The sequence below is a fragment of the Trichosurus vulpecula genome, chromosome 9 (genome assembly GCF_011100635.1).
Source record: "Trichosurus vulpecula isolate mTriVul1 chromosome 9, mTriVul1.pri, whole genome shotgun sequence".
Taxonomy (NCBI): Eukaryota; Metazoa; Chordata; class Mammalia; order Diprotodontia; family Phalangeridae; genus Trichosurus; species Trichosurus vulpecula.
The window spans coordinates 116,157,100-116,183,157 of record NC_050581.1 but is presented as its reverse complement, the minus strand read 5'-3'; the positions used below and the strand labels follow the sequence as shown (position 1 = coordinate 116,183,157).

General features: G+C 41.6%; 2 protein-coding genes across 9 annotated transcripts in view; one reads left to right on the top strand and one right to left on the bottom strand.

The window, feature by feature from the left end:
* LOC118830858 (7-alpha-hydroxycholest-4-en-3-one 12-alpha-hydroxylase-like) overlaps positions 1 to 26,058 on the bottom strand; it is a 35,366-nt gene that overhangs the window by 6,308 nt on the left and 3,000 nt on the right. For 3 of the 8 annotated variants that reach the window (XM_036737878.1, XM_036737877.1, XM_036737879.1), the window contains exons 2-3: positions 21,719 to 21,795; positions 18,937 to 21,554 (exon numbers count right to left, since the gene is read on the bottom strand). In XM_036737878.1, coding sequence (XP_036593773.1) covers positions 19,907 to 21,433 — 1,527 coding nt within the window. In that variant the 5' untranslated portion in view covers positions 21,434 to 21,554; positions 21,719 to 21,795 and the 3' untranslated portion in view covers positions 18,937 to 19,906. Of the gene's footprint in view, positions 1 to 17,003; positions 18,238 to 18,936; positions 21,555 to 21,718; positions 21,796 to 26,058 lie in introns of those variants that run through there. The other 5 variants (XR_005009112.1, XM_036737882.1, XM_036737881.1 and 2 more) reach the window with 5 other exon arrangements.
* On the top strand, positions 8,033 to 9,239 carry ACKR2 (atypical chemokine receptor 2). The gene has a single exon (XM_036737885.1). It carries the CDS (start codon positions 8,056 to 8,058, stop codon positions 9,169 to 9,171), a length of 1,116 nt encoding a protein of 371 aa, XP_036593780.1. The 5' UTR covers positions 8,033 to 8,055; the 3' UTR covers positions 9,172 to 9,239.

The following is a 26,058-nucleotide window of genomic DNA, read 5'->3' as shown; positions in this document are numbered from 1 at the left end:
TCTACTTACTGCACCACTTAGCTGCCCTGAAATAGTGAATTCTTAGCCCAGAAGCTGGATTCTTTGGGTTTATCAAATGGTAGATTGCTATAGTCGTTGACTACTGTATCTTGTGTACCTAACGAGTTAGTCTATTTTTAAGGTGTTTTTTTCTTCAGTATTTTTTGGGGTCTCCTTTAGCAAGTTGCTGACTTGCTTTTCATGATTTTCTTGCATCACTCTCATTTCTCTTCCCAATTTTTCCTATACTTCTCTTACTTGATTTTCCAAATCCTTTTTGAGCTCTTCAATGGCCTGAGACCAATTCATATTTTTCTTGAAGGCTTTTGATGTAGGATCTTTGACTTTGTTGACTTCTTCTGGCTGTATGTTTTGATCTTCTTTGTTACCAAGGAAAGATTCTATAGTCTGAGTCCTTTTTTGCTGCTTGCTCATGTTCCCAGCCAATTACTTGACTTTTGAGCTTTTTCTCAGGGTATGACTGCTTTCAGAGTGTAGAGTGCTTTGGCCCAGGCTTCAGGGGTTTTGATCTACTGTTTTCAGATCTACTTTTATTCTTAGGTGGTATGATGCACCACAAAGCTCTGCCACACCAGCACTCCTCCTCCCCCAAAAACTGCAAACATGACCGCGACCCAGATCCAAGCAGGGCAAAGCAAGATAACCTTGCCTCAGTGCCAGCTCAGCAATCTCTGCACTCCCACTGATGAGCTGCTTGATTCCTCCCACTGTGTGGGCCTGGGGCCAGAAGCAGCTGCTTCTTGCTGCTGCTGTTGCTGCTGCTACCGCAGCCACCTCTGCTGCCCCGGGCCTGCAGCCGGACCATGCACTTCCCTCACCCATATCCATCGGTTTTCCCACTGACCTGCTCAGTTGTCTTTGGTGTTTGTGGGCTGAGAAATCTGGTAACTGCCACAGTTCAGTGATTCAGGACCCTGAGGCCTGCTCTGCCTGGTCTACTCAGCGCCTGGTCTGTCCTGGTGTGGCCCATGCTGGGCTGTACTCCGTTCCCGTTATGGTGCAATAGACCCTTCCCAGTGACCATCCAGGCCGTCTTGGGCTGGAGGCTTGTTTTCTTCTGTTATTTTGTGGGTTCTGTAACTGTAGAATTTGTTTAGAGTCGTTTTTCACAGGTGTTTGGAAGGATTTGGGGGAGAGCTTGAGTCCCTGTTTTTAAGCTGCCATCTTGGCTCTGCCCCACCACCTACATGAGTCTTTTTAACAATCAAATCTACAACCCAAAAAAATTAAAGAAGAATTCACTTTTCTAATAATATTTCTAATCACATGAATTATCAGATTAATATTAGGCATTATCTTTATATGCATTACAAATTGAATAACTGAGATAATGGCTTAAGACCACACAGCCAACAAGTTTCCTGATCCATATAGTATAATAACTTCTAGGAGGAACACAGTTCACTTAAATGAGACCAGAATAAATTTAGTTATGTCTGGATCTATTTTCCAAATGTTATACAGAATTGCAATTTATAGTGCCAATTATTTGATGTTATATTTTACACGAGGGCTATTGATTCCAAGCATTTCATATTATGAGATTCACTATTTCCAGCTAATCTACTGCCAAAGATTTTGAAAGTGGCAGTAATTACCCCAATTATCACACTTAGGAACACCTTGTTTATCAAATTTCTCCTCTCTGTGACTTTCTTTATTGGCTTTAAAATCAAGCTGCAATTTTTTATTACTATTATAGGTCTCAGTCTGTCAATTTAAATAAAGTCAAGCTTCTTCAAACCTTCTTCAACATGCTTAAACTGTCTGTTCATTTTTTTATATACTTCTCTTTCTTATGATTCAAAAGCCCAAGCCTTCTTATCTACCTTCTGTATTTTCCCTCAAGCCTTTATTTCTCTTTCCAAATCTTCTAAACCCATTACTCACACTATACAACTTTCCTTTACATTTCAACCCTATCCCAGACTACACATACTGTTGTTAAACCAATACCAATCTGGCTATTGGTATAGAAATGTTTTTAACAAATGAGAAGACTAAAGGTCTAGCCTTACATACAGTTTAGCACTTTTGCAAGGCCTATTGTAAAAACAAGATAGGACTGGATTAGGATTAGGATTCTTGACTTCTCTTGCACCATTTCTTGAAACTTTTTTACTTCTCTAGGTGGAGAGATCAAAAGGTGGGAAAGGTTTATATCACATTACCCTGGTTAGATAAATGGAAGAAGTTTTTAGTAAACCCTTCAGTTTAATTTAAATTTAGCCAAAATTCCCTCCCAAGGGGCCACATGGCTTAGGGTGGATGGGAGACTATCAATTAATGTCAATTAAGACTAAAAATTAAAGGTACAGGAAACAAGAAAATGATGTGTGTAGGGGGGTTACATCTGGAAATCTTCTTAGGTATGAAATAATCAATCTGAATCTGTTATTAAAATGAGTAGGAGTCTCATATAATTTCTAAGTTCAAAATACACACCAATTCAAAAATTATTCCTAAATTGATTCCTACTTTACTTTAATTTTCAAAACTCCCAAGTAATATTCCTGACCCTTACAAGTTTATTTTTCTCTTGTCAATCCAAACCTTACATTTCCAAACTTAATCAGTTCGGAGAAGTAAAGAGAAAAGAAAGATCTTTTTGAAAGTTCAGAGCTTCCCAGAGAGGTTAACAAGAGTGCACACAATTACATTCACACAGGCTCTGAGAGCAACACAAGCACAGAGAAACAAATAGACAGGTTAATGAACAAACAAACAGAAAACATTCAAAAGTATGTGATAGGGACTTGAGGAAAAGACTAGTCTGATTTTAAATTGAGATGACATGACAAAAAGAACACAGAGGTGCTTGAGTTTAGTTCAGAGTTGGGGAACCTATGGCCTCAAGGCCACAGGTGGCCTTCTAGATCCTTGGGTGCAACCTTTGACTGAGTCCAGGTTTTACAGAACAAATCTTTTTATTAAGGGGATTTGTTCGATGAAGTCTGGATTCAGTCAAAGGACCACATCTGAGTACCTAGAAGGCCCACCCCTGGCCTTCACCCTGCCAAACTCTGCTGAAGAAGGTATTTGAAATTAAACAAAAACACCTATCAACAAACATAGGGCTGATAACAGACAGGATTCTACTCTTAGTTTGGATTACTATCTATCTCTAGTCACACATACAGAAATACATAACACTACACTTAACACGCCACAAAGATGGAAAAAAGGCTGCAGTTATCTTAATAACTTAATGTGTATACAAAGATGTTCTTTTTTAGGTCGAATTGTGGGATATATATATGCCTAATATAGAAATTCTTGAGCTTCACATCATCTGTGAGACTCTGTTTTGGTTTTCGTTTTCTTTCTTTTGAGATTCCAATTGGTTTAATCGTTCCTGGAGGAGAAATATTTTAGATTTAACCTCCTTTTCAATTTTGAATTTTTTTTAATGTTTTCTTGGAGGGATGAAAGTTGAGATTTTGCTTCCCTCATAATGGCTTCTAATAGCCATTTGTTAAATGAGTCCCACACAGGATGTTTGATTTTTGACCTTGCCTTATTGAGAGACATTTTTAAATAGCTAATTTTATCTCTATCAAATGAACCCCATCAGGGACAGCAGTTTTGGGGATCAGATTTTGTCAATGACTGCCAATGTTCCAAAAACTTGAAAGTATCCAAACCAAACTGTGAAGCCATCTGACCAGCTGTAGTTTCTTTTGGGGAGGCAGGTAAAGTAGACCCCAAATTGATTGCTCATGGGTCTTTACAATTCTCAATTAAAGAGGCAACTCACCTGAAAGAGATGGGAGTCTAGATTTAAGAGTGATTAGGTATTTACTGGTCCGATGAGAAGAGGCATAGGGATTGGGCATGTCAAACCCAGAAAAAAAAATTACTAAAGAGCCACAGAGTTATAAAACAACTGTTAACTCTGAAAATACCAAAGAGTTCCCAGAGGTTATAACCAACTGTTAAACTCTGAAAAATAAAATAAAACCAAATAGCTAACAGTGGTGATAAGCAAAAAGCATTATTCCATAGGAAGAGGGAAACTAGACATGTATGCCAGGGTCTGCTCTAAGACCAAGCAGACCCAAAGCAGCAAGGCTAAGCCTTGATACATATAGTCATGGCTAGACAAAGAGCCAGGCAGTGAGGTGTAGACATGGCATTGAGGGGGTAACAGCAACGATGAGACAAGTTTGCCTAGTGGAAAAAGTCTATTCATAGCAGGACTTCATGACCAGAACATGACTCCTGCTTGTCCTAGCTCAGGGACTACCTGGGGCTGGCTTGAGCCAGTTCTGTGATTTAGCTGCAGCAGAATTCAGCCGGAGGGTGAGCACAAAGGATTGTTGTTATGCAAAGCTCAAGGCACAGATTGGTTGCTGGGAATTAACTCTGGAAAATGGGATATCTCCCAATAGTAAGAAAAGAATGGAGTAAAAAGAGAGGAGTGGTCTTGGCATGGGGATCCTGACAGGCACAAGGGGCCGGTGCTGGTACCAGAGCATCCAGAAGCTTACTTCTAGGACCTTGGAAGACATAATCTTCAATGAATCCCACCAACACTGCCACCATTTAATGTCAAGTCCTGAAATAAATCAAACTGATAAGTGGAGGAATAAAGCATCTTTAATCAAGATAATAAGTAACTGGGGGATGTCCCACCAACAGACTCACAGGAAAAGGTTCTTATACCTTTAGGAGAAAAGAGGGAGGAGGTCACATTAAGTAGCAAAGCCTGGTTGTTGCTATTTCTCCTTTGTTCTCTTAATAAAAATGAAGCAAAGAATGGCCTCTTTAAAAAGAAGAGAGAAAGAGATCTGGGAGGGGAAAGCTATGTTGCCCAACTGGCCAGTTCCAGTTCTGTCCCCACTGGGAAGCTCCTTCTGAGCTCAGATGTTGCTGTTTGTCCTTTGTTCTTGAACCTTGACATCAGGAAAGTGATACCATGACATGCAAGTGAATTAGATTTAAGTGAGGGAAGGCTGTGCAAAGTCACAAGCCTCACTTTTACCTCCAGAGCCATCTGGGTCCAGTGGCACAATATAGATCAGAACGACTACCTCAGTCAAACTGAGACCTGTTAAAGACTAGTTTAAAAAGGCCAAGATCTGCCACTGCATCCAGGACCATCTCCAGTCATCCTTCTGGAATTGGCCAGTTGGACAACACAGCTGTCCTTTCTTTCCTTTTCTTTTCCCCTTCCTTCCTTCCTTCCTTCCTTGTTTCTTTCTTTCTTTCTTTCTTTCCTTCCTTGTTTCTTTCTTTCTTTCTTTCTTTCTCTCTTTCTCTCTTTCTCTCTTCCTCTCTTCCTCTCTTTCTCTCTTTTGTCTTTCTTTCCCTCAGTCCACACCCTTACCTGCAGGTGCTCTGCCCAAAGGGAATATGGGAATATAAATTTTTAAACTCTGAAACTTTTTTGTCTCCTTTTCTCTTAAAGACCAACATTAAAGCCCAAATCACTCTGGCTCTCTTTGATTGGCCAATAATAGGTCCCAAGCCAGGCCCTGCTTCGTCACTGTTTGGGCCCTTATTGGTTCAGAATGAATATAAATAGCACTTGTTGCTGTTTTGGCCAGAAACCCTGAGGGTCTTCCCCTCCCAGATCTCTCTCTCTCTGTCCCTCTCTCTCTCTCTCTCTCTCTCTCTCTCTCTCCCTCCCTCCCTCCCTCTCCCTCTCTTTCTCCCTCTCCCTCTCTCTCTCTCTTTCTCTCTCTCTCTAACCATTCTTTGTTTCATTTCTTATTAATGCCTTAATCACTGAATAGGCTTTGCCTCAGTCAAACTGAGACCTGTTAAGGACTTTAGCTTGAAAAGGCCTAAGGATCCCAACTGCATCTTGGGCCATCTCCAGTTGTCCTGATCTGTATCTGACCACTGGACCCAGATGGCTCTGGAGGTAAAAGTGAGGCTGGTGACTTTGCACAGTCACCCTCACTTAAATCTAATTTACTTGCATGTCATGGCATCACCTTCTGATGTCAAGGTCCTCTTCAAGAATAAAGGACAAACAGCAACCTCTGTGAGTAGAAAAGGAGCTACCTACTGGAGACCAAACTGGAACTGGTCAGTTGGGCAACATAGCACGCACTCTCTCTCTCCTTTCCTTTCTTTTCCTTCCTTCCTTCCTTCCTTCCTTTCTTCTCTCTCTTTCCCTCTGTCCGTATAGGGTATCACACCCTTACCTGCAGGTGCTCTGCCCAAATGGAATAAGCAAGGCCTGGTCATGAGACACCAGCCACCCTCGACAATCCAAACAAAGAAAACCCACTCATTCTGGCTAATTTGCCCTTCTTGATCTAGCTTGCCATAAATTTCAATGAACAGGATAAAGAAATTAGGAACTGAAATGCAGTTCCTTTACAAGGTAAGATCCTAAGATGATGACTTAGGGTGCAGTTCAGCTCAGCCTAACAGAAAGTAAACAAGAGTAGGAATACAAGAACATTACTAAAATTCTGACATTACTAGGATCATTAAGAGGGGATGGCAAGTAATGCTACATTTGGTATTGGCAATTTTCTGTCATTATATTAACAATCTTTCTGTTAGCACCTACAATGTCTCCACTGTGATGGGTACCAGGCATTAAAAGATTAGGCAATTCCTGCCCTCCCTGGCAGAGGATATAATATGTAAACATAAAATGCTCATTCATGATCATTAGAGGAAGGAGAGAGCCCTAATGACAAAGGAAATCAGGAAAGATCTATTGCAAGAGGTGGCATGCAAGCTGAGACTTGAAAGAAGTAGAGGAAGAGGCGAAGGCAAAGCAGTGCATTGCAGCCATGGAAGATAACCTCACATTTGAACAAAAGAGGGAAATGGAAAGCCATATTTGCATAATAGATAGACCAGTTTGGCTAGCAAGAGGAGGAATGTGAAATATGCCTAGCAATGTAGGCTAGTGCTAAATCCTGAAGGGTCTTCAGTGTCACTCTGAGGACAGAGTTATTTTTTTTATAATTAGAGGCCAGAGGGAACCACAGAAGGTTCTTGAGAAGTGGAATAACATGGTCAGACTTGTACTTTGGGAAGGTCTTTTGGCAGCAGCCTGGAGGAAAGATGGGAGGTCAAGACTGAAAGCTAGGAGATCAGTTGGGAGGATGTTGCAATAATCCAGGTCAGAGGTGAGGAGGACCTGTACTTGGGTGGTAGCTCTGTGTGTGTGTGTGTGTGTGTGTGTGTGTGTGTAGAAGGAAAAAGATGAATGGAAGATAGGTTGTAGACTAAAATTGACTAGTAAAAATTATATACTGGACATATGGATAGAGGCAGGGAAGAGTCGAGGATGACTCCAAGGTTGCAAACCTGCATGCTTGGGAGGTGCCTTCCACATAAACAGAAGATTTTGAAGGAGGGACAGGTTTAGGTTAAGGTAATCCATTCTGTTTTGGGCATGTTGAGTTTGAGATGTTTATGGGTCATCTTCTTGGAGAGGTCTGCTGGAGGTTGGTGATGAGAGTCTGGAGCTCAAAAGAGATGCTAGGGCTAGATGACATGTAGATGGTACTCTCTTTGACCTCACTCTCCCACAGCGAAACTGGCTATATCTTCCCCTCAGAAATCTAGGAGTACTCCCAAAGAGGTTGGGGTGCCTCTTCTCTAATGCCATCTGGCTGGAGCACCCTTCAAGGGATGTTCTTCTCATCTCCACTGCTAGGTGCTGACCTCAGTTCTATTTAACCACCTATGTGAAATTAGCTTTTACCAAGGGAAACACTTGAGGCACACTTTCTTCTATACTACTTCAGACTTCCAAAGAACAGGCTCAGACTTCATAAAGCTTCTATATATAGCATTGTTCCCATCAAGTTCACCTTTAAATGTAGAATTGCTGCTGGGTGAGTCTCAAATCACTTCCCTAATTTGAGTCTCAGCTTTTTTCTCTGTAAAACTAGCCTCTAAGCCCATGTGCCTAATTGAGTTGCCCATATATGTGATATCTGTTTCTTTCATAGAAGTAAATGTTTGTTGAATGGAATATTGAGCATACTTTGCCTAAACTAATTTTTTTCCCTTTTGATTTTGAAGCTTACAGGGAAAACCAACTTGCTCTCCAACATGGCAGCCACCTTCCCTCCTGCCTCAGCTATATCAACTAGTCTTGAAAACACCAGCATCTATGACTATTATGACCTTGATGATTTCCTGGGTACAGTCTGTAGGAAGGAGGCCATCTTGTCCTTTGGCAGAGTGTTCCTACCTATCTTCTATTCCCTGGTGTTTGTCCTGGGTCTGGGTGGGAACCTTTTCTTTTTCATTGTCCTCCTCAACTCTGCCCGTAGAAGACAGGTAACTGAGGTCTACCTGATGAACCTGGTTGTTTCTAACCTCCTCTTTGTCGTGACCTTGCCTTTTTGGGGGGCCTCTGTAGCCTGGCATTGGATCTTTGGGGAAGCCCTCTGCAAAATCATATGTACCCTTTACACTGCTAGCTTCTACAGCAGCATCTTCTTTATTGGCTGCATGAGTCTGGCTAAGTATCTGGATGTTGTCCATGCTCAGACGCACCATCACCTGTGGACACCAACAAAGAGCTGGCTCCTTTCAGGTGGGGTGTGGACAGTGGCCCTGGTGCTTTCAATCCCTGACCTGGTCTTTGCTCAAGTGCAAGAAGGCCCTGGTGGCATGCAGAGTTGTCATCTGGACTTTGGAGACAATGGGCTTGTATGGAAGGTGCTTCTTCGCTTTAAGCAGAGTATTCTAGGATTTATCCTCCCACTTTTTGCTATGGTCTTCTTCTACACCCGAATAGGCTGCATCCTCACAGTCCTAAAACCTCGGGGTAGGGGCCGAGCCCTGTGGGCAGCTGCAGCACTGATGGTGGCCTTCTTTGTACTGTGGTGTCCCTACAATATTACCCTGTTCCTGCACTCCCTGCAGGACTTACAGGTCCTCAAGGGCTGTGAAGTCAGCAAGCGTCTGGACTATGCCCTTCAGGTGACAGAGAGCATTGCTTTCACTCACTGCTGCCTCTCCCCTTTCCTGTATCTCCTTGTCCACCATCAGCTCAGGAAACACCTCAAAAAAGTTCTAGAAGCCATCTTCAGAAGATCCAGGGATACCTCTGCTGCCCATCCCTCCCAGACCAGTTATTCCAGTAGTTATTCCACAACCCAAGAAGAAATGACCAGCACTGACAATCGAGAAGAAAGCTTACAGGATCATGGAATTTAGAGAAAGAAAAGATCTTAGCTCTCATTTAGTCCAACCTCCTCATTTCACAAGTGAGAGAACTAGGACACAGTTTAAGTGACTTGACATAGTCACCAGAGAGTAAGTAGCAGATGCAGGTTTTGAACTCAAGTCTCACTAAATAGAGCCCCTTTACAACCAGGACTGGTTCCTTCACAACCAGCACCTTCCACCAAACATCACGAAGCCTGTTGTAGCCAAAATGATCAACCTCAGCATCAGAAGACCTGAATTTGAAACCCCATCCTGCTGTTTCTTAACTGTGCGACTACTGTATATGGTTTCGCATAGTGTCTCAAGTTCTTTAGATAGAAGAACACTTTTTTTTAACAACAAAAACATTGAGAAACCTTCATGTAATAGTAGATATATTAACATCCATTGACTAAGGAAACAGGTAATAACAAAATGACAATACATAGGATGGATTCTCAGACTCCATGTGATAATTCTGTGGGCCCCAAGGAGGGGCCACAGTCTACATCCTGGGATCCACCCATGTGGTGGAAACAGCCCTGGATTGCAGTCAGAAGATCTGTCTCCAAGTTCCAACTGTGTTATGTTCTCCCTAAATGATTTTGAGCAACTCACTTTCCTCTCTGGGTCTCACCCTCTTCAATTATAAAATAAAAGGGTTGGAATTCTAGAAAACAATTTCAAATTATGTGAGAAAGGTTATTAAATTGTGCATACCTCTTGATTCAAATAGCTCATTGCTATATACATATATACATACATATATACGTGTGTATATATATATATATATATATATACACCCTAAGGAATCTGTAAAATAGGGATAATAATAGCTCCTACCTCCCACATTGTTATGAAGATCAAAAGGGATAATATTTGTAAAAGCACTTAGTAGAGTGCTTGGCATACTGTAGGTGCTATATAAATGTTAGTTTATGTTAGGTTGTGATTATTACTAAGGAGGTTAAAGTCAAGTAAATGTTTCTTGTATGACAAAATATTCATAGCAGTACTATATCATGGTAGCACAACTCTGGAAACAAAGTGGGGCCCTTTAGGTGGAACGGCTGAATAAATTGTGGCATATGAATGTCTAAAGTACGTGTGTGTTGCCAATGTGGGTTATGTGTACATCCACGTGGGTCTCTGAAAATGTGGACCACACAGAGGCTAGAATAGTTCTCACCACATATGGAACATTGAGTAATCATCCTGTTCTCCAATATGGAGGAAGAGTATTATTCAAATCCCAGACTTGAGCTCTGGGTAACAAATGTAATGGAATATTATTGCACTGTAAGAAATGATAAATATGGAGAATTCAGAGAATGTTGGAGGGACTTTATGAGCTTGCAAGATGAAGCAAGGAGAGCTGGGAAACAACTGCTATAATAATGTAAATGAAAAAAAAAAACCTGAAACACTAAAACCAAGTCAAAACATTACCCCACAGAAGATATAAGAAAATGTGCCTCGGGGGCAGAGCCAAGATGGTGGAGTAAAAGCAGAGACTTGCTTGAGCTTTCCCCTAAACCCCTCCAAATATCTGTAAAAAATTACTCTAAACAAATTCTAGAGTAGCAGAATCCACAAAATGAAAGAGTGAAACAAATTTCCAGGCCAAGACAACCTGGAAGGTCAATAGGAAAGATCTGTTGTGCTAGTCTGAGAGATGAGTGCAGTCCAACATAGGACAAACTGGCACAGACTGGGCCAGAGCAGGCTTCAGGGACTGAATCACTGGCAGCTGTAGCAGTTTCCAGACTTCTCAACCCACAAATGTGAAAAACAACTTAGCGGGTCAGTAGGAAAGGTCTGTCAGACCTGGGTGAGAAAGGAGCACAGTCTGACCCCAACCCCAGAGCAGCAGTGCAGTGGCTGCTTCTGGGGATCCCAGCCCACATACAGTGGGGGGATCTAGCGATTGATGAGAGGGGGATTACAGGGATCCTTTGCTGGCACTGAGATAGGATTCTCTTGCTTGGATCTGGGTCACAGTCCTGGGTGGCAGTCCTGGAGCGAGGAACACCAGCATGGCAGAGCTTGTGGTGGTGATGGAGAGGGAATTCTCCTTACAGTTCCAAGTCAGAAAAGAGTGCTTGTGGTCACTCACAGACCAGGAGAAAAGTAAACATCTCTCCTTTGATCATACAACTTTGGAAGAACTGAAAATTTGCAAGTCCTTAGAAATATCTCTGAAAATAGCTGCACAAAACCCTTAAAGCTTGGAACAGTACATCCTCAAAATTGCAAGCAGAATCCTACCTTAACAGAGAGCTAAAAAGTCAAGTTGGGAAGATAAGCACACAGCGGGGGAAAAAATCAGACTATAGAATCTTACTTTGGTAACAAGGAAGATCAAAACATACAACCAGAAGAAAACAAAATCAAAGGTCCTACACCCAAAGCCTCCAAGAAAAATATAAATTAGTCATAGACCATGGAAGAGCACAAAAAGAATTTTGAAAATCAAGAAAAGTGAAGAAAAAATTGGGGAAGAGAAATGAGAGTGATGCAAGAAAATCATGAAAAACAAGTCAACAGCTTGCTAAAGGAGACCCAAAAAATGCTGAAGAAAATATCACCTTAAAACCAAGGGGACGGGGGTGGAGCCAAGATGGCAGCTGAAAAGCAGGGACTAGCGTGAGCTCCCCGCCGAGTCCCTCCAAAAACCTATAAAAAATGGCTCTGAACCAATTCTAGAACTGCAGAACCCACAAAGTAGCAGAGGGAAGCAGGGCTCCAGCCCAGGACAGCCTGGATGGTCTCTGGGTGAGGTCTATCCCACATGGAGCTGGGTGCAGAGTGGAGCAGAGCCCAGCGGGAGCAGCATGGACCAGCCAGACCAGGAGCCGGGTGGAGCGTGCCCTAGTGCCCTGAATCAGTGAGCTACAGCAGTTACCAGACTTCTCAACCCACAAACACCAAAGACAACAGAGAAGGTTAGTGGGAAAAGCTGCTGGGGACAGAGTGAAAGAAGGAGTTCGTGGTTCAGCCACCGCCCCAGGGACAGCAGAGGTGGGGCAGCTACAGAACTGCAGCTGCAGTTGCTTCTGGCCCCAGGCCCACCTGGTGGGAGGAATTAAGTGATGGATCAGAGCAGGAGTGCAGAGCCTGCTGAAGATCTAAGTCCAGTCCAGGTTGGGGGTTCTTGGGGAATGAGGAGTGCTGGTAGTGGCAGAGCTGGCGCATCCCTCCAAGCTTGGAACATAGTTCTCTTAACTCTACAAGCAGTGATACCCCGCTGAAAAACTCAAGGGTCAAGTTAGTTGGCTGGGAACATGGCCAGGCAGCGAAAACACACCCAGATTCAGTCTCAGACTTTGGAATCCTTCTTTGGTGACAAAGAAGACCAAAACATACAGCCAGAAGAAGTCAACAAAGTCAAAGAGCCTACAACAAAAGCCTCCAAGAAAAACATGAACTGGTCTCGGGCCATAGAAGAGCTCAAAAAGGATTTGGAAAAGCAAATTAGAGAAGCAAAGGAAAAATTGGGAAGAGAAATGAGAAGCATGTGAGAAAACCATGAAAAACAAGTCAATGACTTGCTAAAGGAGTCCCAAAAAAATACTGAAAAATACACTGAAGAAAACAACACCTTAAAAAATAGACTAACTCAAATGGCAAAAGATCTCCAAAAAGTCAATGAGGAGAAGAATGCCTTGAAAGGCAGAATTAGCCAAATGGAAAAGGAGGTCCAAAAGACCACTGAAGAAAATACCACCTTAAAAATTAGATTGGAGCAGGTGGAAGTTAGTGACTTGATGAGAAATCAAGATATTATAAAACAGAACCAAAGGAATGCAAAAATAGAAGACAATGTAAAATATCTCATTGGAAAAACCACTGACCTGGAAAATAGATCCAGGAGAGATAATTTAAAAATTATTGGACTACCTGAAAGCCGTGATCAAAAAAAGAGCCTAGATATCATCTTTCAAGAAATTATCAAGGAGAACTGCCCTGATATTCTAGAGCCACAGGGCAAAATAGAAATTGAAAGAATCCACCGATTGCCTGCTCAAATAGATCCCAAAAAGAAATCTCCTAGAAATACTGTCGCCAAATTCCAGAGCTCCCAGATCAAGGAGAAAATACTGCAAACAGCCAGAAAGAAACAATTTGAGTATTGTGGAAACACAATCAGAATAACCCAAGATCTAGCAGCTTCTACATTAAGAGATCGAAGGGCTTGGAATATGATATTCCAGAGGTCAATGGAGCTAGGATTAAAACCAAGAATCACCTACCCAGCAGAACTGAGTATTGTGCTCCAAGGCAAAATATGGACTTTCAATAAAATAGAGGACTTTCAAGCTTTCTCAGTGAAAAGACCAGAGCTGAAAAGAAAATTTGACTTTCAAACACAAGAATCAAGAGAAGCATGTAAAGGTAATCAAGAAAAAGAACAAGAAAAAGAAATTGCAAGGGACTTATTAAAGTTGAACTGTTTTGTTGACATTCCTACATGGAAAGATGATGTGTATGATTCATGAGACCTCAGTATTAGGGTATCTGAAGGGAATATGCATATATATATATATATATGTTTATGTATATATATGTATATGTGAGTGTGTATGTATGTATATATGTATGTGTATATATATATATATATATATAGAGAGAGAGAGAGTGGGCGCAGGGTGAGTTGAAAATCTTGCTCTCGTCAGATTTGACCTGAGGAGGGAATATCATACATACTCAACTGGGTATCTTACCCCACAGGAAAAAAGGAGGAATAAGATAAAAAAAAAGGGGGGGATGATAGAAGGGAGGGCAGATGGGGGTGGAGGTAATCAAAAACAAACACTTTCGAAAGGGGACAGGGTCAAGGGAGAAAATTCAATAAAGGGGGATAGGTTAGGAAGGAGCAAAATATAGTGAGTCTTTCACAACATGAGTATTGTGGAAGGGTTATACATAATGATACGCATGTGGCCTATGTTGGATTGCTTGACTTCTTAGGGAGGGTGGGTGGGAAGAGAAGAGGGGAGAGAATTTGGAACTCAAAGTTTTAAAAACAGATGTTCAAAAACAAAAAAAAAGTTTTTGCATGCAACTAGAAAATAAGATACACAGGCAATGGGGCATAGAAATTTATCTCGCCCTACAAGAAAGGAAGGGAAAAGGGGATGGGAGGGGAGTGGGGTGACAGAAGGGAGGGCTGACTGGGGAACAGGGCAACCAGAATATATGCCATCTTGAAGTGGGGGGCAGGGTAGAAATGGGGAGAAAATTTGTAATTCAAACTCTTGTGAAAATCAATGCTGAAAACTAAATATATTAAATTTAAAAAATAGTCATCTTAAAAAAACCAAGGCAAAAAAATGGACATTCAATGAAATAGAGGACTTAAAAGCATTCTTGATGAAAAGAGCAGAGCTAAATAGAAAATTTGACTTTCAAATACAAGAATCAAGAGAAGCATGAAAAGGTAAACAGGAAAGAGAAAACATAAGGGACTTATTAAAAGTTGAACTGTTTACATTCCTACATGGAAAGATGATATTTGTAACTCATGAGACCTTTCTCAGTATTAGGATAGTTGAAGGGAATACATATATACATGCATACATACATACATACATACACATATATACATAAATACATATATATGTAAATATATAAAGAGAGAGAAGGCACAGGGTGAGTTGAATATGAAGGAATGATATTAAAAAATAAAATTAAGGGGTGAGAGAGAGGAATGTACTGGGAGAAGGAGAAGGGGAAAGGTAGAATGGGGTAAATTATCTCACATAAAAGAGGCAAGAAAAAGCTTTTACAATGGAAGGAAAGAGGGGTTAGGTGAGAAAGAATGAGTGAACCTAACTCTCATTGGCTTTGGCTTAAGGAGGGAATAACATACAAACTCAATTGGGCATGACAATCTTTCTTACCCTATAGGAAAGTAGAAGGGAAAGGGATAAGAGAGGGAGGATTATAGGAGAGAGGGCAAATAGGGGGAGGGGGTAATCAGAAGCAAACACTTTAGAGAAGGAACAGGGTCAAAGGAGAGAATAGAATAAATGGGAAGTGGGATTAGGATGGAGGGAAATATAGTTAGTCTTTCACAACATGACTTATAAAATTGTTTTGCATGACTGCACATGTATAACCTATATTGAACTGCTTGCCTTCTCAGTGAGGGTGGGTGGGGAGGGAGAAAGGGAGAGAATGTGGAATTTTAAAATTTCAAAAATGAATATTAAAAATTGTTTTTACAGTAACTGGGAAATAAGATATACAGGCAAGATATCTATCTTGACCTACAGGAAAATAGAAGGGAAGGGGATAAGAGAAGGAGGGAGTGGTGGTAGAAGAGAGGGCAGATCGGGGAAAGGGGTAATCAGAATGCACGCCATCTTGGGGCTGGGGGAGGGGAGATATAAGAAAATTTAGAACTCAAAACCTTGTGGGAATGAATGTTGAAAAATAAAAATAAATTAATAAAAAGGGAAAAAAGATTTAAAAAAGAAAGAAAATGTGCCTCCCTCCAGTTGTAGAGACAGTCCCTGCTCTCAAGGGGCCTCTATTCTAATAGGAGAAAACAGCTAAAAAGAAAGTGATGGTGAGGAAAGTTCATCATAAATTTATACATAGATCACTATAGGAATTTGTCGTTCAGTCATCTCAGTCATGTCTGACTCTTTGTGACCCTCTCTAGGTTTTCTTGGCAAAGATACTGGAGTGGTTGGCCATTTCCTTCTTCAGCACTATAAGAATAGGGATGATTATTATTCTGTATGAAAGTATCATTGGGTGAAACATTCTGTGAAGTGTATGAGGTGTCTGTTCCACGGGACCAGCACTACAAATAGGCAATTGGCCAAACACGGCAACCAAGGAGATCTGCTGACCTTAAGAGGGACTTAGGTCATGTAGAGAAAACATGTTCTCTCAGCTAACCACGACACCCATGCCCAAACCTGTGCATCACTGCATAGGCCATGCGAATGCTACTCCAGAGTGGACTCTGTTTAGGGAGGAAAGCTTTCAACATCTTGGGGGTAGGGAGAAGGTGGGAAGGTAAATGCAAACTCTCATGAGAAAGACAGAATGCAAGAAGTTTCCAACGGGCACCAGAAGAGAGAGAAGAGAAAAGCAGTTGTGGATCCAGGAAGCTGCAGCCTCTCCCCATGCCCAACTCCAGCTAACTCCTGCCACTGACAGGATTCCTCCCTTGCTTCCAGCAGCAGTTACAGACATTCTCCTAGCTATATGGTTTCCATCCCTTCAAAACCTTGGTTGCAAGATTTCAATGCTTTAAAGTCCTGGTGCAGAGAGAGACAACTTTTGGACCCTGAAGATACAGAATTGGATGTCTGAGGTCATGGGTGGTAAGAATTCTTCAGGGACTGCTGAGGGAGGGGACTCACAAATCTCTTTTCTCTTTCCACCTGCCCACCTTCAAAGTGCTTCTATAGTTGAACCATTCCCTAGGATGCCTAAGATAGTGTGCCATATGAGAGTGACCAGATAATCCAGTGTTCTATATGAGAGTGACCAGATAATCCACAGTCCATAGTTCTCCTTAACTTGTAGGAAAAGCCAAACTAACCAGAAGAGAAAAAAATTTCTACTGCTCCCTGCACACCAGCTACTCCCCAGAAGCATCATCCTCTACCTAGAAGAGGTGTTGTTCACTCCCATTTTACAGATGAAGGAAGTGAGGCTCAAAATGGTATCACAATTATTAAGAGAATGGGTGAGAGAGGTCAGCTGCTCAGACTGGGGGGACTGCACAGGTTCATAACAGGTTCAGAAACTTGATTTTATTCATTCATTCAGAGGCTCCAGAGGTCTGAAACCCACTAACCAAACACACAAAAAAAATAGACTAAGAAACCAAGCTGTCAATTTATTCATGCAATACCAAGGAATAATAGATCCTCCAAGATGACAAGCATACTCATGGCAACAAGTCCACATATTCTCAAGCTAGGAAGAAAGTTCTCATACATAATCCCAGAATATCAGAGCTGGAAGGGAACTTAAAACATTGGAGTTAGAATGGTAGACACACTTTATACACTATCTCCTTCTAAATATCTCATTTGTCCCAGGAGGAAATTAAGGTTCAGAGAGAGACTGACCTGCTATAAAGTTCCCACAGTAATTGAGCAAGATGGTAGGGCTGAACCCAGGATGTGGGATTCCAAGCCCAGGGTCTTTTCCACCATACCACATTACCTCCCACCCATAGACTGCGCTGACTCCCACCAAATCATCCAAAAGTTCCTTGGTGAGCATTGGATCATGACAAAAAGAGATCATTGAATTACAAATCTCACAATAAGAAGGAAAAGTGCTTTGAACTCAGTAGGTGCTAAAGAGATGCTTATCGAATTGAAATGAACTGTAGTGGTCTCAGAGGAAATCAAATATAACCCATACCTTATCAGGGACTGCCCTCCAGAAGTTGAATGGTCTTTTAAAAATTTAATATTTTATTTTTCCCTCATTTATATGTAAAGACAACTTTTAACATTCATTTTTTTTAAATTTTGAGTACCAAATTTTCTCCCTACCTCTCTCACCTCCTCCGTTCATGAGATGGTAAGCAATTTGATATAGGTTACACATATACAATCACACAAAACATATTTCCATAGCAGTCACCTTGTGAAAGAAGTCACAAACCATAGGGGAAAAAACAAACATGATAAAACTAAATAAAATGAAAACTAATATGCTTTGATCTCCATTCAGACTCCATCAGTTCTTTCTCATTTTCATCATGAGTGCTTTGGAATTGTATTGGAATTACATCACTGTATTACTGAGAATAGCTAAGTTATTTGCAGTTGATATACAATTTTGCTGTTATTGTGTACGATGGTCTCCTGGTTCTGCTCACTTCAATTTGCATCAGTTTATGTAAGCCTTTCTAGATTTTTCTGAAATCAGTCGGCTTGTCATTTCTTATAGCACAGCAGTATTCCATTAATATTATATACCGCAACTTCTTCAGATATAGCTGGCCAAAGGTAGTCATACATCCTGCACTGGAAGGTAACCAACAGCTTGATCTGGAATGTAGACTTGGCTTGATCTGAATAGAGGTTCCAACTGTAGTCGAGGAATGAAAGAGATAAGGGAGAGAGTGAAGAGAAAGAATACAAGAAGACCAAGGAGAGAACCTTGGGAACTCAGAGTCAGGAGAAAGAGAATGAGCCCGCAGAGGAGACAGAGGAGGAACAGTTAGATAGAGGAAGAGACCAGGATCACAATGACTGTTCACTCCTAGAATCTCAGCCTGGAAGGGACCTCTGAGGCCAACTAGACTGACTTGTACTTGAGCAGGAATCCCCTGCACAACATCCCTGAAAAGGAGTCGTCCAATTTTTGATTGCTGACATTCAGTAGCTGTGTCAGCAAGGCAATAATCACAACATAGATGATAATTGTCAAAATGCCTATGTGGTTCTGTATTGCAAAATATACGAGACTCTCCACATAGAAGGTAGAAGAAGTAAACCATTTATTCAAACACCAAATAACCAGATCCTGAAACCAATACACCTAGTCTATCACTGCAGCAAAGATATCACAGCATGGAGCCTGGCCATGCCAAAACCATCTGCTCCCCTCCACCCCACCCCACCCCCACTGGGGCCTTCTGACAAATACATTCACAGCCACCACAGCAGGTCTGCTCTTTCCCTCAGCTGTCATAACTGGTCTTTCAGCATTTCCTGTGACATAATTTCCTTTTCTTCTTAGCAAGCTCCTTCCACTACATGTGACTTAGGCTTCCTGTGACATAAGCAGGTCACATGGTCTATTAATGGGTGGGAAAGATCTTCAAATCTAAATTGCTATTACATTTGGCCCCAAGATCTTTATTATCCGTTACAAAGGGCACTGAGGCAATCAATAGTTCTGGGATAACTAGTGTCAATAGAACTTTACAACAATATAACAGGGATAACACATGATACATATGAAACAAAGTCATCATTCCCCTCTCAAACAAATGGGGCTCAAAATCTTAGGGTAAGGGGCAAAGGTCTCACCCTCCATAGCATATTCCTGCTGAAAATGGATGTAGAGCTGTCCCTGACCCAAGAGGTCAAGAGTCCCATTCAAGAGGTCAATTCTTTAGCAGGCATCCTAAGCTTGGTCAATGCTAGGTACAGGGATGATGACACATCACAGTTTTGGACAGGTCCAGGGGTGCCATCTGGCTAAAGTGATCAGGCATCTGCAGGTGGATGGTACTAAGCCTATAGGAAACAAATCTCACAAACAAATTTAACAGACAAAAGTCAAAAAGAAGCAAGGAAACAATCATAGACTTATTCACAATAGAATACATGAGTCAAGAGTAGCATGGCCCCACTACCCTACCCCGACTGCCCAATGCAATTCATTACACCATGGGATAGCCCTAATTGTCTGGAGATTTTTCCCCCTATTATTCAAGTGAAATCAATCTCTGTGCAACCTTTACCCATCAACAAAAGAGGAATCACTCAGAGATTAAGGAACAGTCACAGAGGAAGCCCTGGAAGAATAACATCTTCAGAAGGAAGACATAGTCAAGATGGTCAAAAGCTACAGACAAGTAAAAGATGTCTGAGAAAAGACAATTGGGTATGTTGATTGGGAAAGGCATTGGAGAGCAGGAGTGGTGAAGACAAAAGATTCTGGAAAAGGAGTTTGTGGTTAGAAGGGGAGGGGAAATTGACTTTACCCCACTATATCCTTTAGTCGTGCCAAAGTTTTCACCATCAAGCTAGAAGCGCATCCGAAATCTGAATTGGACATCATGTATTGGCTGTGTGGCACCGATTCCGAATCGATTCAGATCTATTGAAGGGATCTTCATCTCCTGATCAACTAACTCCATGTCATATTGTGCGACCATCAAGAATACAAACATCTTCATCTCATTGAGGGCAAAGAACCTCCCAGGACAGATGGTGGTGCCAGCACCCCATGGCAACATGTGTGATTTGACCTTTCTCCCTTGCTTGTAGAAAGCTACCTTTCTACTGCCATCAGAGTTCAAGAACCGGTCATATTTGAATGTAGTGGGGTCTGGGTAGATTTCTGGATCCCTATGGAGAAAAAGGTAGGGGAAGATGGACACTTCATCTCCCTGGCGGAGGGCATACTCCCTGCCATCATCCATTTTCAGGATCATGTCCTCCATAATAGTCCTGGTGAGGAAAGCAGTAACCACCAGGCGTAATGTCTCTTCCATGACACTGTCCAGCACTGGGGTCTGCTGAAGCATGCTGTACTCAACAGTGATGGGCACCCCACCTGGTCTCATCTCTTGCCCCATTTTCCTGAGGACTCTTTCTGCCTCCTCCCTCACAGCCTTCAGAGCCTGGGGATTCTTCAGGAGGAAGAGAAGGGCCCAGAAGGACACAACACCTGTGTTGCCATGGGATACCCAGAGCAGTATCAGGTTAAACTGTCTCTGAGTTATCTCAGGCACTCCCTCATCAGCTTGCTGCTCTTGAGCAGAACGGATCCATTCACTCACATTATTCTTCTCCATGATGTGCTGTGGAGAGAGAACATCCCAGAAGAAGTCTTTTAGCCTCTTCATTTCTTGCTTCTCCTTGGGCAGGAGCACAGAGAAAAATGCCCGGGGAAAGAGAGTGTCAAGTTTTCTGAATTCCTCAAAGACTTTCTGGGATTGGAGGAGGTCCTGAGCATGACCTGCCTTGCCATTAGTAGGTAAGTTCCCAAATACTGCTAGGTAACCAGCTCTAAAGACAACATTGCAGCAGTATTGAAAGAGCTCATCCTGCTTCCACTCCTGGGGTCCTGGTCTCATACCAACATCAGGTTCTAGCAGCAGGACCTTCAGGCTATCCATCATGGCCTGGGTCATACCAACTAAACCTGTACTCCTCAAGTGCTTTGGGGTGGAACTGTGCATGAAATTTCCATGACATTCATGTCCTTGGAACTCAAAGACTTTGAACATCAAGCCAGATACTAACTTGGAAGTGTCCAGCTTGTTTCTCTTCTCCTTCAGGATAGCATCAAAAGAAAAGGGGTCTGCAATAAAGGTGACGTATTGGCCAGCAAGCTGAACAGTGAAGATGTCCCCATGACGTTCTTGCATCCTCTTCAGGAAACTGGAGGCATCCTTATAGAAGTCCCTGGCATGGCCCAGCCAGGGGATGAGGCCTCTGTCCAGAGGGGGCTCTCTGGCTCTCCTCCGGCGCAAGGCCCCCAGCCTATACAGCACTACCATGGCAGTGGTCACCAGGACAATCAACACAGAAGCCCAGAATGCCATCACCACACCACAACAGATCTGTGTTCTCAGGCCACTCAGGGAAGAATGAAAGTGCTCTTTGATGACAAGAGACTTTTATAAGCAGATGAAAGGTCCTCGCTGCTTGTACCCTGTCCTGTGCCTAGATGGGGACAAGAGATTAATTACATAGTTAGGCCAGAAAGCAGCTGTTGTGCTGAGCTTACTATTTTCAGAAACCTGAGGATAGACAAAGGGAGAACAGTCAGACAAGGTCAGGAGATATTTAGGGAGGGAAGTGAAAATTGTATTTAAACTGTACTTTACCTTTTGGGCCTCTGCCTAAAAAGCCTTGGGAATCAGTAGGTACACATGGGTGGAATCCTATGTGGGCACTGTCAAACCTGTATAAAAATTGGATTAACAAGCTAATGAAGAAATAAAGTAAGGCATTTAGTTAAGGTCAAAGAACTGCAATCCAGAACACTGCCGTGTACCACTCACTCAGCCAAGTTCAGTGAGGGAAATTCCAAACAAAGGTTATATGTACTCAGGAGGTGTGTCTAGATAGCTAGATGGAAAAGTGGGTGACTCACAAGTTATTTATTATAGGGTGATAGCACAGTCCTAGGACAACCACAGGATCAGTTTAGGCAGCTTCTAAGCAACAGAGGCAGGCCTCTGACTGTCCCCCTAGCCAGGGCTCCTTGTAGGGTCAACAGAATAGCAGGAAGGCAGAAGTGTGGGGCAGTTAGAAACTGTCCCCAGGAGTTTACCCCTGGGGGTGGGGGATAACTAGAAACTGCTAGTAAGAACAAAGTAGGAGTTCCAGAAGTTTCCAGAGATTGAGAGCAGCAATCAATTACATCCTGAAGCTATACCCTGTCAGAGCTGCAGGGGAATTTAGAACACAGAAAAGAGGTCAGAGCCAGAAAGTTTTTGAGACTCTGGTCAAACCATCTCATTTTCATGGAGGTGATGATGTGGGGGAAACTGAGGGTGGGAAAACCTAAAATATTTGAAAATAAGTGGCATTGGTAGTGGTTGGTGAGTCATTTCATTGGTGTGACCCCATCTGAGGTTTTCTTGGCAAAGATACTGGAGTGGTTTGCCAATTCCTTCTTCAGCTCATTTAACAGATGAGGGACTGAGGCAAACACAGAGTAGATGCAATATTAGTTATGATGATAACTATTACTAAAGAGGTTAAAGTCAGAAATGTTTCTTGTAATCCAAAATATTCGTAGCAGTGCTATTATGGCAACAAAATTCTGGAAACAGTGTGAGGAATGGCTGAACAAATTGCAGCTATCAAGGCCTATAGTGTGCATGTGTGTGTGTGTGTGTGTGTGTGTGTGTGTGTGTGTGTGTGTTACCTATGTGTGTTATGTGTACACCCACACGGGTCTGTGTAAATGTGGCCCACACTGAGGGTAGGATAGTTCTCACCACACATGGAACATAGAGTAATCACTCTGTTCTCAAATATAGAAGAAGAGCATCATTCAAATCCCATACTTGAGCTCTGGGTGACAATTGTCATGGAATATTATTCAACTGTAAGAAATGACAAATGTGAAGAATTCAGAGAATTTTGGATAAACTTTATGCCCTGATGCAAGGTGAGGCAAGCAGAACTGGGAAAACAACCACTATAATAATGTAAATGAAAAGAACACTAGAACCAAGTCAAAATGTGGCCCCACAGAAGAGGTAACAAAATGTACCTCCCTCCTTTGGTTGTGGAGACAGTCCCTGCTCTCAAGAGGCTTACATTCTTTTTTTTTAATTAATTTTTTGTTTTCAACATTTACTTTCATAAGATTTTGAATTTTATATTTTTCCTCCTCCCTCCCCTCCCTCCTCTTCAAGATGCCATGCAATCTGATACAGGCTGTTCATGTACAATCATATTAAACATATTTCCACATTAGTCATGTTGTGAAAGAAGAATTGGAACAATAGGGAAAAACCACAAAAAAGAAAAAATGAAACAACAGAAAAAGAGAAAATGGTCTGCTTCAATCTGCATTCAGACTCCATAGTTCTTCCTCTGCATATGGATGGCATTTTCCATCATGAGTCTTTTGGAACGGTCTTAGATCATTGCATTGCTGAGAAGAGTTAAGTCTATCAAAGTTGGTCATCTCAAAATGTCAGGGGCTTATGTTCTAATGGAAGAAGGTAACACCTAAAAAGAAGGTTGTAGTGAGGTAAGTTCATTATAAATATAGATTCAGAGCATTATAAGAATTTGTTGTTCAGTCATTTTGGTCACGTCTGATTCTCTGTGACCCCTTTGGTTTGGTTTTTTTTTTTTTGGCAAAGATACTGGAGTGGTTGGTCATTTCCTTCTTCAGTATTATAGGAATAGGGATGACTATTATCCTGTATAAAAGCATCGTTGAGTGAAACATTCTGTGAGGTGTTCATTCCATGGGACCAGCACTACAAATAGGCAATTGGCCAAACATGGCAACCAAGGAGATCTGCTGACCTTAAGATGGACTTAGACTATGTAGCTAACCACCACCCCCCATGCCCAAGCCTGTACATCACTGCATAGCCCATGCTAATGCTACTCCAGAGTGGACTCTGTTTAGAGAGGAAAGCTTTCAACATCTTGGGGGAAGGGAGAAGGTGGGAAGGTAAGTGCAAACTGTCGTGAGAAAGAATGCAAGAAGTTTCAAAAGGGCACAAGAAGAGAGAGAACAGAAAAGCAGTTGTGGATCCAGGAAGCTGCAACCTCTCCCCACTCCCAGCTCTAGCTACTTCCTGCCACTGACAGGAGGATTTCTCCCTTGCTTCCCAGCAGCAGTTACAGATATCCTCCTAGCTATGGTTTCCACCCCTTCGAAACCTTGGTTGCAGGATTCCAACGCTTTGAAGTCCTGGTACAGAAAGACACGACTTTTGGACCCTGAAGATACAGAATTAGATGTCTGAGGTGACGGGTGGTAAAAGTTCTTCAGGAAGTGCTTTGGGAGGGGACTCATGAGTCTGTTTTCCTGTTCTACCCTCTTACAGTGCCAGGCTTATTGGTGGAGGTCCATCTTTCATTCCCATGACATCTGAAAGGTCATAGTTTGAAAAAATGGATGGGGAGTTTATTTACTGCATGATTCTTATCTCTTGCTTTATATTCTTCATTTAATTGTAAGTAAGTATACTTTCCCATTGCAATCATATTATGTGATTAATTCTGATTGGATGGGGAAGTTTCAAATGGAAAAAAGGAAGTTCAGGAGAAGCTTATAGATCAGTAGTCTCCGAAGTCCAGTGCATGCAACCTAATGGGAACACACACACACACACACAAATGCATTGCTAGTGCTGGAAGAAAAAAAGTTAGTCCCATTTATATTTTTTTAGCTTACAAAAAATTAAGATTTATTAATATTTAACATGTGGATTGTCCCCGGAGCCTTTAATTAATCCAGCTGTGCAATGGTCACATGATATGCATGTTATATAAGGCACTGGGAGAGAACAGCAGGAGTTCCACAATGCAAAAGAAGGGTTGATAGTGGCACCCTGTGATAAGCTTGCTGCAGCTCAAGTGTGTCTGGTTAAGTCGATATGCTGATTATATTATGTAACTTTAAATGAACCAACCCTCACAAAACTAAGAAGTGGTTTAAAAAGATTTTTCCAAAGACACCACAGATTGAAATAACCCCAATAATGTGAGCACTAGCAAAGAACAAAAAATGGCAGAAAAAGATCTTTCTCTTAGGAGCTCTTCAGTATTAATATGTATGGGGAATTAATAGCAGGCTCCAGTACATACATAAATATAGTAAATAACCAATTTTTAACACAGCACGTATAAAATCTTAAACTTTTAGTCATGCCATGGAGACTTGTTTTCCTCTGTTATTTTATGGGTTCTGTAACTCTAGAATTTGTTTAGAGTCATTTTTTACAGGTGTTTGGAGGGATTTGGGGGAGAGCTTAAGTGAGTCCCTGTTTTTAAGCTGCCATCTTGGCTCTGCCCCCCCACCTACATGAGTCTTTTTGACAATCAAATCTACAACCCAAAAAAATTAAAGAAGAATTCACTTTTCTAATAATATTTCTAATCACATGAATTATCAGATTAATATTAGGCATTATCTTTATATGCATTACAAATTGAATAACTGAGATAATGGCTTAAAACCACACAGCCAGCAAGTTTCCTGATGCATATAGTACAATAACTTCTAGGAGGAACACATTTCACCTAAATGAGACCAGAATAAATTTAGTTATGTCTGGATCTATTTTCCAAATATTATACAGAATTGCAATTTATAGTGCCAATTATTTGATATTATATTTTACATGAGGGCTATTGATTCCAAGCATTTCATATTATAAGATTCACTATTTCCAGCTAATCTACTGCCAAAGATTTTAAAAGTGACAGTAATTACCCCAATTATCACACTTAGGAACACCTTGTTTATCAAATTTCTCCTAACTCTCTGTGACTTTCTTTATTGGCTTTAAAATCAAGTTGCAATTTTTTATTACTATTATAGGTCTCAATCTGTCAATTTAAATAAAGTCAAGCTTCTTCAAACCTTCTTCAACATGCTTAAACTGTCTGTTCATTTTTTTATATACTTCTCTTTCTTATGATTCAAAAGCCCAAGCCTTCTTATCTACCTTCTATATTTTCC